At 44.8% G+C, this 12,159-nt stretch overlaps 1 protein-coding gene across 9 annotated transcripts in view; it reads left to right on the top strand.

Annotated features, from left to right (window-relative positions):
- Positions 1 to 11,869, top strand: part of sema6d (semaphorin 6D) — a 96,861-nt gene extending 84,992 nt beyond the window's left edge. For 3 of the 9 annotated variants that reach the window (XM_069525828.1, XM_020099510.2, XM_020099512.2), the window contains exons 5-20: positions 150 to 212; positions 362 to 463; positions 710 to 800; positions 1,035 to 1,154; positions 1,473 to 1,561; positions 2,369 to 2,586; positions 2,674 to 2,805; positions 3,421 to 3,576; positions 4,375 to 4,548; positions 4,839 to 4,979; positions 5,150 to 5,227; positions 5,355 to 5,413; positions 6,002 to 6,058; positions 6,578 to 6,760; positions 7,714 to 7,955; positions 8,060 to 11,869. In XM_069525828.1, the coding sequence (XP_069381929.1) occupies positions 150 to 212; positions 362 to 463; positions 710 to 800; positions 1,035 to 1,154; positions 1,473 to 1,561; positions 2,369 to 2,586; positions 2,674 to 2,805; positions 3,421 to 3,576; positions 4,375 to 4,548; positions 4,839 to 4,979; positions 5,150 to 5,227; positions 5,355 to 5,413; positions 6,002 to 6,058; positions 6,578 to 6,760; positions 7,714 to 7,955; positions 8,060 to 9,196 (3,042 nt within the window). In that variant the 3' untranslated portion in view covers positions 9,197 to 11,869. The remainder of the gene's footprint in view (positions 1 to 149; positions 213 to 361; positions 464 to 709; positions 801 to 1,034; positions 1,155 to 1,472; positions 1,562 to 2,368; positions 2,587 to 2,673; positions 2,806 to 3,420; positions 3,577 to 4,374; positions 4,549 to 4,838; positions 4,980 to 5,149; positions 5,228 to 5,354; positions 5,414 to 6,001; positions 6,059 to 6,577; positions 6,761 to 7,713; positions 7,956 to 8,059) is intronic. The other 6 variants (XM_020099515.2, XM_069525830.1, XM_020099514.2 and 3 more) reach the window with 3 other exon arrangements.
- The last annotated feature ends 290 nt before the right edge of the window (positions 11,870 to 12,159 follow it).

Consider the following 12,159-nt stretch of genomic DNA (forward strand, 5'->3'; position numbering starts at 1 on the left):
ACTGAATGGACAGGTTGTAAAATGAGAAACTGAAAAAAGGAAGACTGTGTGTGTGAGTGTGTTTGTGCGTGAGAGAGAGAGTGTGTGAGTCCATGTGTGTGTTTCTGTGTGCCGAGCATGTGTCTAATGCTCCATGTTGGTTTTTACAGAAGCTAACGTGGCGATCAGGCCAAGCTGACAGAGACATGTGTGCCGTCAAGGGAAAACACAGAGTATGTAAAAAAAAAAATAATAATAATAAAAAAAAATCATTCACCTAACAGCTTTTGTTTCATGTCCCACCACACGGACAAAGAACTGTGAAGAGAGATGTTGGCTGCTTCTCAAAATAACGCTGTTCCGTGTTGTGTCTTGTTTTCAGGACGAGTGCCACAACTTCATCAAAGTGCTGGTTCCCAGAAACGACGACCTGGTGTTCATCTGCGGCACCAACGGCTTCAACCCCATGTGCAGATACTACAGGGTCAGTATCCGGTGCCACGGCATTGACAGAAGTCAAAATGTGGACATAAAGGAAACAAACAAAATCCAGACTAGTTTGTGTTAATGTCCTTAAGTAACGCAATCTTTATTTCCTTTTAAACAAATACGACTGGACTCCATTCGATTGATTCATTTCTCTGTGTGCTCATTTCTCTGTGTGCTCATTTCCATGGCGTTTCTTGACAAACCTCTGTTAACGTGTGGGCGGCCGTTGTTTTCTCCTCAGCTGGATAACCTCGAGTTAGATGGAGAAGAGATCTATGGACTGGCACGGTGCCCGTTTGACTCCAAGCAAACCAACGTCGCTCTTTTTGCCGGTATGGGTCAAACACACACCCGCCCACACACACAAGTCTTTCTGAAGAAAAACTGGTGTGCTCCTACTTACGCTCTCATTATCACCTCTGTGTCTTTGCCACAGTTAAACTGGGCCTGCAGCGATAACAACTCAGCCAATTAAGCCTTATAAAAGAGGAAGAGCAACAAAGCATTGAAGAGCAGTGTATCACAGATTTTGGTGACTGTGCTGCTTGTCGTTTTTCGTTTTTTAGAAGGGAAGCTGTACTCTGCCACTGTGGCTGACTTCCAGGCCAGTGATTCTGTCATCTATCGCAGTATGGGTGATGGATCAGCTTTGAGGACCATCAAATACGACTCCAAGTGGCTGAAAGGTAAGCAAAAGCCTCTCCATCGCTCTCAATCTTTAGTCTTGCTTTACACGAGTCAACCTGCCACCTAGCCTACTGCGCACAGTGGCTTTGCATGGCCTGTGTGTGTGTACATGGCTGTCAGAGCAGTATTTTGGAGTGATACACAGTGCTCCTGCCTTGCCAAGCTCCATGGGGATATGGCCTGTTCTCTCCCAGGCAATCTAGGTCACCCCTAGTCATATACAGCCTTCCACAAATCCCTGAAATATTCAGCATGCACAGTGGTGGTGACGGTGCAGAAATCCACTTCAACTCTCTGCCTCTCTGTCTCTCCCTCAGAACCTCATTTCCTGCATGCAGCGGAGTACGGGAATTATGTATACTTCTTCTACAGAGAGATCGCGGTGGAGCACAGCAATCTGGGCAAGGTGAGAGACCGTGCACTTGCCGTTTGTAATCTATTACATATTCCACACAGACGCAGCATGCAGGCCTTTATCGAAACAAAAAAAAGGCTTACACCTCCCTCAGTGCATGCATCTCTGCCACAAATGGCCCCAGTAGTAAAGAGGCCCATTCAGGCGACGACAATACGTCACATTAGAATACAGGAGAATTTTCAACAGCCTGCATTTGCTGGGAATATTCAGCTAATGTAATACCATTACACAGTGGGAAGATTTGTGTCCGAGACATTGCGCGCTGCATGCTGAGGGCATTAGGATGTTCGATGTTCGAGGCCAGCTACAGATTTGAACGTGGCTCATCCCTCAGCTGGTCTGGCAGAGCTGCAGGAAGCCAGCATCCTCCATCAGCCACCAGCTAATAAATATTTCAAACCTACTAATGCTGGGGCGACACCTGGCCTCTGACGGAGGTTTGCGTTGGTAAATTATTAAATCTGTCCCAGCCAACTGCTTCATACATCTAACTTCTGCTCTAGGCCTCTGTGATAAATATGTGCAATCGAACATACATTCACATGGTGCAGCATTAGGCATCTCAAAGCCATTTGTGCGTGCCATCTTTTTAAAGTGTGCACTCCTGTCAGGGGGAACCATCGCCACACACAAAGTTAAATATGCGAGTGTGTGTTTGCTAAGTCGTCTGTGCCGAGTTGCTACAGGATGGACAGATGCATTATTCAGCGTGTTGAAGTGTTTTTAGCGATGTTCACTCAGCTGCTTTCCTCTTCCACCCGCTTCTGTCTGCTCTTAAACCCCTGCTCCTCTCAGGTTGTGTATTCTCGCGTGGCCCGGATCTGTAAGAATGACGTTGGTGGGTCACAGCGAGTGCTAGAGAAGCACTGGACGTCTTTTGTGAAAGCGAGGCTGAACTGCTCTGTGCCAGGGGAGTCCTTCTTCTACTTTGACGTGCTCCAGTCCATCACTGACATCATTGACATCAATGGAGTTCCCTCGGTGGTGGGTGTGTTCACCACACAGATGAACAGGTGAGCCACGGCTGCTGTTAGTAAATGAAATAACGAGGATAGAACGTAGAATTGAAGTTAAATGTCGACATTTCATTGTCTCCGCAGTATCCCAGGTTCAGCAGTGTGTGCCTTCTCCATGGCTGACATCGAAAAAGTATTCTGGGGTCGGTTCAAAGAGCAGAAGACTCCTGATTCGGTGTGGACTCCATATCCGGAGGAGAAGCTGCCCAAACCGCGGTAAGGATGTAACATTTCTGTTCCTCGGAAAAAAATGCGAAACTCTCCACAGCACACAGAGCCAAGAAACAAGCTTCAACCTGAAAATTCAGATTTGAAACACGTCTCTCTTTGACTTTCTTTGAGGTGGTGGTACTTGACTCTGCAGCTGTTTACCACCTGTCATGTTTCTCCCTTTTTAGCCCCACGTTGTCCAGGTCAAACCCAATGAATTCAAATCTTTTAGTAAAGGGACCAGGTTATTAGCTTTGACCCGGCGCACACATTCACCATCTGCTGATGATTTAATTATTAATTTGGCATAATTAGACCCGTTGCATATTTAACCTGTTTACAGCCAGCACGTATTTTAGTAGCCCTGCCCTGTGTCCGAAACACAAAGTCCACGAAGCACCTCATTACCCCAGTAAATCATTGATGGAGGATAACCACGCATATGTATATTTTATGTTTCCAGCTGAGGCCCTTTTTGTGATCCTAATAAGCACCTGCTCCACTCCCCCAGCCTCTTGTTGCACTTTTTCAATGCACGTTATTATGACTCTCTGGAGTGTGATAGTACGAGCTGATCTTTGACCTTTTGCCCTCTGTGTGTTTGTGCAACCTTCATCCTAGACCCGGTAGCTGTTCAGGCCATGGTCCAGCTGCGTCCTTTAAGAGCTCCATTGAGTTCCCGGACGACACCCTGCAGTTCATCAAGTCCCACCCCCTCATGGACACAGCTGTGCCTTCCATCGGGGATGAGCCTTGGTTCACCAAGACACGTGTGAGGTAAATAGACGAGATGAGTGTCTTTAGACTGAGTGAAATAAACACGCATACATCTTTTTCATCATGAATACAAACACTACAAAGTCCATTTTTCATCTAACAAAATTATCCAAATGTACCCCATTGTTTCAGTGTCCATTAAATAGAAGCTCTACTGAAAAATGTCGACACTAGAATGACACTCAGTGGCCCAATGGTTCCCTTATGAAACCACATTTAATTTCACTAAGTTTTTATTTGGATCTGCACCAAAATGCAAACTCTCTTTTCCATAAGATCCAATTATTCTCTGAGAAATCAACAAAGATGTTGAAAAACGCAGCCTCTTTATGCAGAGCTACATCAAAATGTAATGGTTTGTTTCTCTGGTCAAGCCCCGCCTGTCCACACAATGTCCTGGAAATCGGTCGAGTAGTTTTTTGCGTAATCCTGCTAACTAACAAACAAAGAGATAAGTTTATAAGTTCATAAGTTATAAGTTTCACAACATAAATTGTAAAAAAGTTATAATCTGAGCAGTAAACAAGAGTAAGAATCTGAAAGGTTCTGTCAGTGCTTCGGTGCAGAACTCAAAAGCATTAAGGTTCAATACGCAGCTGCACATGATCGCTGAACAATTAACCATTCAGGATAATGATTTACTGGGATAATAATATTGAAGGTAAATAGAGAGCATGTTCATATCAAGCACAATCGATCAAGTGAAAAAAGTTTGACCTTGAATTAAACCACCTATCTTGTTCTGAATGGGATAACCACCAACTGTGAATAACACTTCCCCCTCTGCTGTGTCTGAAGGTACAGGTTGACCTCACTGGCTGTGGACAATGAAGCAGGACCCCACAAGAACTACACAGTGGTGTTCATCGGGGCAGAGTCGGGTGTCGTCCTCAAGGTTTTGGCCAAGACCACCTCAGTGTCCCTGAACGACAGCCTGCTCCTGGAGGAGATAGACGTTTTCAACAGGGCAAAGTAGGAACACATGCACTTTTCACCCTCTCTCTGTGTCTGTCCTCTGGCTGAGGAGTCAGCAACTTTCAAATTAAAAGTTTATGCACATGCACAATCCACGTGTGGTGTGTTTTTTTGTGCTAAATTTGGATATGAATACAAACAGTTCCATGTTTCAGAGGTTAAAATCTGCTTAAATTGTGACTTCACGTGGCCTCGCCACTGAACAAGGGATTAAATCTGCCGAGACTGAAACTGTAGCCAGACTTATCTGACAAACCTCTGATCATGTTTCTCTTTTCCCTTTCTAGGTGCCTGTCTAACCATGAAGACGACAAGCGTGTCCTCTCGCTGCATGTGGACAAAGACACACACAGCCTGTACGTCGCCTTTTCAAGCTGCGTCATCCGCATTCCCCTGAGTCGCTGTGAGAGGCATACTTCCTGCCACAAGTAAGTGAAGCGCTGATGTTAGGGGTTAAAATGTGCTTGGTACCGTCGGTCATAGGTTTGTGTCATAAAGGCGATGAAAACAGACCTTGTGGTTAATGTTTAGTCAGTAAGAAATGATTATACTGCACCTTCCAGAATGATTAAACCTGGTGTTCTTATTGTCTATCCAGGTCCTGCATTGCATCAAGGGATCCTTATTGTGGCTGGAAATCTCACGCAGCTTGTGAGAGGATCATGCCTGGTGTTTTGTAAGTTAATGTTCCAGCAGCAATATGAAGTGCAAATATTACAGATGATAAAATTAGATTATGCATTTATTTTGGGGGGGGATTAATCTCTCTGTTTACACGTCTCGTTCTTCTTCTCTCTTTACAGGACCGGATATGAGCAGGACGTTGAATTTGGAAACACTGCTCACCTGGGAGACTGTCACGGTACGAGTCTCATCTCCATGCCGTCTGTCCTCAGACACATGCTTACAAACACACAGATACACACACCTACACAAGTGAAACACAAACTCATTTCCACATACACCATGAGCCTGTACACTCACACCAGTAACCACTCCAGTAACTTGCCCCGACATAAATCTACGTGCAGTATTAACACACACATCTACATGCAGTACATGGCCACCTGTAACTAATGCTGCCTGCTGGGCGGAAACATGGACATGTACAATCGAGGGTCATGCTCAGCTGGTGCAAATGGAAGAGGTGTTCGGATCACTCACGGCCAGAAAATGTGCCTTTACTGGTTTTCCTTTTAAACATCCGCCCCTCCGTTTGTACCAACTAAACATGACCCAGGCTGAACCTCAGTATTGATCAGAACCAGAGGGCTTCCAGAGACTCCAGAGAAAAGGACACTGTTAGCGAGTGCTTTATTTCTTTATTGTTAAACCCAGTAAACTGCACTCTTGGTGTCTCTTTGGGATTTTATTTAATTTTATTTAATTTTTTTCAGATTTAACTTCTGAATTCCCTTATACTGATTTCTTGTCCTTTTAATTCTTTTAGCGTTTTTGGGCTCTACTTCAGCGCCAGATTACAAATCTTTTGGCGACCCTACCTCTGGTTAGTTTGATCTTTTACTCAAATGGTTTCTTTCCTTGAGTTCAGCATCTCCAACCCTGTCTCTCTCCACTGCTGCCACCATTCATCTTTTCTCACCAAACACCTCCTGGAATGCTAACGCCACCTGCTTCATTTTCATCATCACAAATGACAACTCTTCCAGCGTCAGCGCACTATCTCAGCACAGACTCACTTCCTCTTCTTCACTCATCACTTCCTCCCCCCTCTTGCATGCCCAACCACCACCCCTCTGCATCCTTACTGTCGTGTACCAACTCCTCCTCTTGGTATCCCCTTCTTTTCCCCATTCAAACTGTAAATAAAACACAAAAATGTACTTTCATTGGTCTGTGAATGTCAAAATAACATTTTGTTAAACCATGATAAAGTTTACTCATTGTTTGTTTGGGACACTAACCTTAAAAATACACCCTGCCTACATGGCCCACTAACTGGGATGATAACAGTATGCTTTACCCACGTCCACACGGTTTGTTAACAATTTGTTTGTCACCACAGACATGGAGTTTTCATCTGCGCCAGTCACTGTCCAGCCCAGTGTGCCCATACACCCCCCACTACTCATACCCACTCAGAGCCCCAGCCCTGGGCCTGGTCCAGAGCTCTACGGCTCAGGCTTTGTGCTGCAGGATGACCCAGCAACCTCCCATTCTTTAGACACTCTCCCAGGGGGCCAAGAGGGTAAGGCCCGCAGGGAGGCAGCCAGCACGCTGCATTGAGCCTGATCTGATAGCTGCTGGCAATTCTCACTAAGGCACACGAATGTGAATCCACACATTGATGTATATATGCAGAGACACACATGCACACAGTGGCAGCTATTTAGGATTTTTGTTTTATCATGAGCGTTTTTTCCTAAGAAAAACCTGTTCATACATTATTTATGTTGCCATATTTTCATGTTACTATTGTTTTCTATCATTTAAGTTGTAATTTTCCTATGTTCAGTCATACTTCATTTTAAATTATTTATTTCCAGTCACTGTTTTCATGTTGTTTCTTTACAATCATTTGTTTGGATTTACATTCTGTCTCTGCCAGTGCATATAACTATAATATAGTAGCTGTTTACTGGTAGATCATTGACTGGGCCTGCTCTGCCACATCACTGTTGTGGCTGCACAGTAGATGACTAACTCTTTCAATGTCTGTGGTCACTAACAATCCGTAGAGCAGCAGCTATCTCGACACCTGGAAGACAAACTCTGCTTCTCTTTACTCTACAAAACCTTCTTTCTGGTTGATCGCTTGATTGGCTCTCTATCTCTGTAAGAGTGCACTCCTTACCCTGTAGTTCCTGTTAAAACGCATGACAAAGTGCCTCTAGGGAACGTTTATTAAAGGCACACTTTAATTCTTCCCCTCTAAACTAACATGGCATTGCCTCTCATAGCTGGTGAAATGGATGTGGGTACCTAACAACTTCTGCCAATTTTAACCATATTTCTCTTGGATAGAAATGTGTCTGTATTTTCGGAATTTGGTTGTGGCTACCCTGTAGATGAAAGAGCAGAAACAGATGCATGGTTGGGTTCACACTCAAACATGCGCATTTCTGCTCTTGAATGGGGAAGGACGCCTCACTGAGCACTTGGACTCACCAGGGATTTAACCAATGCTTCAATGTTTTGTAGGTGTGTGGGATATCCAAGCAGGTGAGACCAACCAGATGGTCCACATGAACATCCTCATCACCTGCGTGTTTGCAGCTTTTCTCATGGGTGCTCTCCTAGCTGGTTTGATTGTTTTCTGCTATCGAGACTCATTCCTCCGTAAGCCAAGACATGTCCACAAGGATACAGAGTCTGCACCGTCCTGCTCTGACTCCACTGGAAGCTTTGTCAAGCTCAATGGCCTCTTTGACAGTCCTGTAAAGGTACAGCCATAAAAACAGCTCCAGTGCTACATGAAAGTCTAAATGGAACAAGAAGTGAATCTGTGTCTAATCGTTTTCTTTTGATTTTATTGTAACGTTCTCAGGAATACCAAACCAACATTGATTCTCCCAAGATGTACAGCAATCTGCTGAGCAATGGCAAAGACCTGAATTCTCCCAACGGCGATACCAAGACCATGATCCTGCGGGAAAGTTGTCAGCCCCCTGAGCTTGCTGCCCTACCTACCCCAGAGTCCACCCCTGTGCTTCAGCAGAAAGGCCTCCAGCCCATCAACAACCAGTGGGAGAGGGCTCAAGGCAAGGGCAGTGGGCCCTGCAAGGAGTCCAACTCATCAGCAACAGCAAAGAGTCCTCAGTTCCTTCTTTCCTCTCCTGCTCCTCCAAACACCAACCCCCACCACCCTCACCTTGCCCTAGGACACTCCCACATCCCTAGTGCAGTTGTTCTACCCAATGCCACACATGACCACCCAAACAGTGACAATGGAGATGATACACTGCCACATTCCTCTGAAAAGAAACTGAAGAACCCAGATTCCAGGGGAAGTAGAAAAGACCAGAAGAGGTCTGTGGATGCCAGAAATACTCTAAATGACCTTTTAAAACACCTCAATGACTCTGTGGCTAACCCCAAGGCCATTCTTCAAGAGGGATCAGGGCCTCGCCCTAGACAGCATCTCACACTGGAGCCCATGGAGGAACTGACTGAATTACCCCCCAAGGTGCCCAGCCGCGAGGCTTCCCTATACTCTCCCTCCTCATCCCTGCCGAGGCACAGCCCCACCAAGAGGGTTGATGTCCCCATGCCCACCACTCCCACCACACCAACAGGTAGCCTGAGCATGGGGGGCACTCTGGAGCGTCAAAGAGGGGGGTACCAACTCCACCGGAGTGCGTCTCATAGGCAGTCCTTATCCACCTCACCAAATGGGGTAACCATGGGAGTGTCTTTGTCTCGCCAACACAGTATGAACAGAGGTGGTTATATGTCTCCAACACCACCCTCCAGACTTGACTCTCATAGTGGAATGATGGGGGCAGGACTGCACGGCCCTCACCCATCCTCTGTATCACGACAGAGCAGCTACAGTGGGCATGGCTCGCTCCCTCGCACAGGGCTTAAACGGACCCCATCGCTAAAGCCAGACGTGCCCCCCAAACCCAACGGGTTTTCACCACAGACTCCACAGATGCGAGTGGTCAATAAGTACAGTTATTAAAAGAGCATGAACACTTCTCAGTGAGCTGTTGGCCTTGACCGTAGAGCTTTGAGTCCTAAGTAAGGGCTTGAGGGGGGGGCTATTGTTGGGGTAGGGCCGAGTGTGTGTTTGTGTATTGACTTGAGGTGTTTTTCCCCTTTAAATGATATGCACAGTCACTCACACTAAAAAGGGAAAATCACATGTGGCCAAAGATACTCCTTGGGGCTTTTTTGCTCCCTATGCCTCCATCTCCCTCAGTTGTCACGGTAGCCACAAGATATGAATAGCGGACAGTGGTGAATCTGCTGCTTCCCATTGTATCTACGCTTGGGTGTCGACCGGTCCCAGTTAGGTACAAGGTTTAGGACACCAGCAGGGCCTGCTACAGTGTCTGTGTGTGTGTGGTACCAGGTAAAAAAAGTGGAATACTTGAAGAATGGGTGTCATTTGTCACTGCCATTGAGCACTGTCTTCCCACTAATGTGAACTGAACAGAGAGGAGAGGTAGGCCATGCCTTTGTTAGTCGGATACATGGGGCAGAGGAGAGGGAAATCAAGTATCATGATCATGTTGCTTAAGATACACATGACCACAAACAGCTGAATCAGGCAGCAAACAACGAACAAAGAAAGAGTGATGTATGCATTTGTGTGTGTGTTGACTGGAAAGCAGGCTTATATAAAGCCAGCACACATATTAGGCCTTCACACTTCTAGAGTGTTGCCACATGCCAGAGGATGCACCTTAAGACCTGTTCAAGACCCAAGTCACTGTCTTTCATTTCAACAATACTAGCTTTTTTTGGTCATATTTGAATCCAAATGAAGCACGCCTAAACCATATGTTTTTGTGTCACTCCATGGTGTTTTGGTTGAGTTGGGACATTGACACGAACTCACTGGGAAATTTTAGTACATGTGCTGCTATTTTAGACATAGGCGGTTTGTCTTTGACCAGACTGGGGTAGCCCCTGGTATGGGTGTGCACATCTGCGAATGTGTGTATGAGCGTGTGTGTTATATTGCAGACAGAGGCCAAGTAATACAGTTTTTGGCAACCAAACGCACTGTTAAAACTGATACGTGAGAACAATACTTCTCTCCTGGACTGAAACCTCTTCTTCCCTGTTTAGGAGTTATACTGGTGGTTCAAGAGACGTCTTTATGTAGCTTAAGTGTTCATACAAAAAATAAATTTCTCATCTCGCTATATAAAACAATTTCGAACAAACTTATTTGCCTTTATCATGTTTTGCCATTTTATTTAAAGAATGAAACTAAAGCAACAACAATGGTTTAGCTCATGTGTATGAATTCAACATTTCAGGGCACTATTGAACGTTTGTGTCCTCTAGTAGAAGAGCACTATAATTTTCCTCCTGCATAAATCCTATTATGGATATATTAAACTGACTCTAGAACAATACATGGATGTAACACCTCTGTCATCTGTCGTGCCGTGTTCCCTGTGCAGCTTCCCTGCGAATGGCCAGTGTACAATCAACACAACATTTTGCCAATGTGTCCAAATGAGTCATGCTGGGAATGACAAAGATCCTGTAAATACTTAAATACTATAAATAAGGATTATAAATATTTTTAGGCAAGTGAACCTGATTCTGTGCATTGTGTGCCTTATTCACAAAATGAACTACTACAGTATATAATATTGGCAATGTCAATTGGTCCTCTGTATGTTATTGTCATATACTATATAAAGATTTTTTATACAATTGAAATTCAGCCGGACATGTGTTGGGAAGTCACTAGCTAATCTGAAGTGATGTGGACACAAATTGACAAACAGACCACATGCGGATGGTCGTCATATAAAAAGACAAGTCAAAAAGCATTTGGGGTATAAATCAGTTTTCTTCTATATTACTGCTGGTGTTGAAAAGAATGATGTTGATCCACCACACAGAGGTGCCATGCAGTGAATGTATTTTCTTGACAGTGGGATGTAGGGTGGTTCGATCTTGCACTGTGGAGCAGTCGGCTCAATGCTGCACATCCTGCCCACAGCCAATGTATTAACACAGTGTTCACATGAAAGTCCGTCTGTTGGCACGGGCGGCGGTCACTCAGAATCTGTAAATCCCCGGGCTTGTGGTGGCAGGAATTGTTTCTATTGGCCAGTAAGGACGACTGAGGGATCATTCCTCTCAGCGTCGGGTTCATTATTTGGGTAACGTCTGCAATCCTGTCCCAGTGTCGGTTGCCTGTTTAGCCCAAAGCCACTTTTTGTTTACAAGTGATGATTGTATGTAAAGATTCTTCGCCTGTCATCTGACCAGTGTTTGGGCTCTCTTTTCTACTCCACACACACACACACACACTGACATCACAGACATACACTCAACACACACTGCTCAACTGCCTTGTACATTGCAATATGAACTGGGTCTTTCTGTTGCAATCTAAATTGAAGCCTTTATATTTCAGTCTGAGCTCTGTGTATGTGGAGATGAACCGGATTTTGTCATGTAACTTTGATTTAAATACTGTGCGACATGGTGATGCAAGGCCAGCTGTATATATCTGATCTCCAGAGTATTTGAGCATGTAGATAGGTTGTAAAGTTGTACTGTGAATGTGTAAATAATAATGATGGTCTTTGTTTCATGATATTTTTTGTTGATTTTTTTAACACAGCATGTATAGTTGAAATAAAACATTACTGCACAGAAACAGTTCTTGAGGGTTTTTTCATGTTAAAGATGATGGAATAGGTTTTAAAAAGTGCGCTCTGGGTGTTGCGTCGTGTGTTTCTGGTGTGAGAGAGCGTAGCAGAGAGCTGAATCTGATGTTAGTGCTTTGAATCCATCTGAGGCATACAATGCATTCAGTACTTGTTGGTCAAACGTATGTGTCCAGGCTGAGCTTGGTATCAGACATTCAGAGTCTGCCGAGTGATTGAGGGCTTCAGGCTATTTTTAGAATGGGGTTGTTTTGAAGTTTAAGGGCCAGCCCAGAGTCAA

This window comes from Paralichthys olivaceus, chromosome 1, assembly GCF_024713975.1.
Source record: "Paralichthys olivaceus isolate ysfri-2021 chromosome 1, ASM2471397v2, whole genome shotgun sequence".
Lineage (NCBI taxonomy): Eukaryota > Metazoa > Chordata > Actinopteri > Pleuronectiformes > Paralichthyidae > Paralichthys > Paralichthys olivaceus.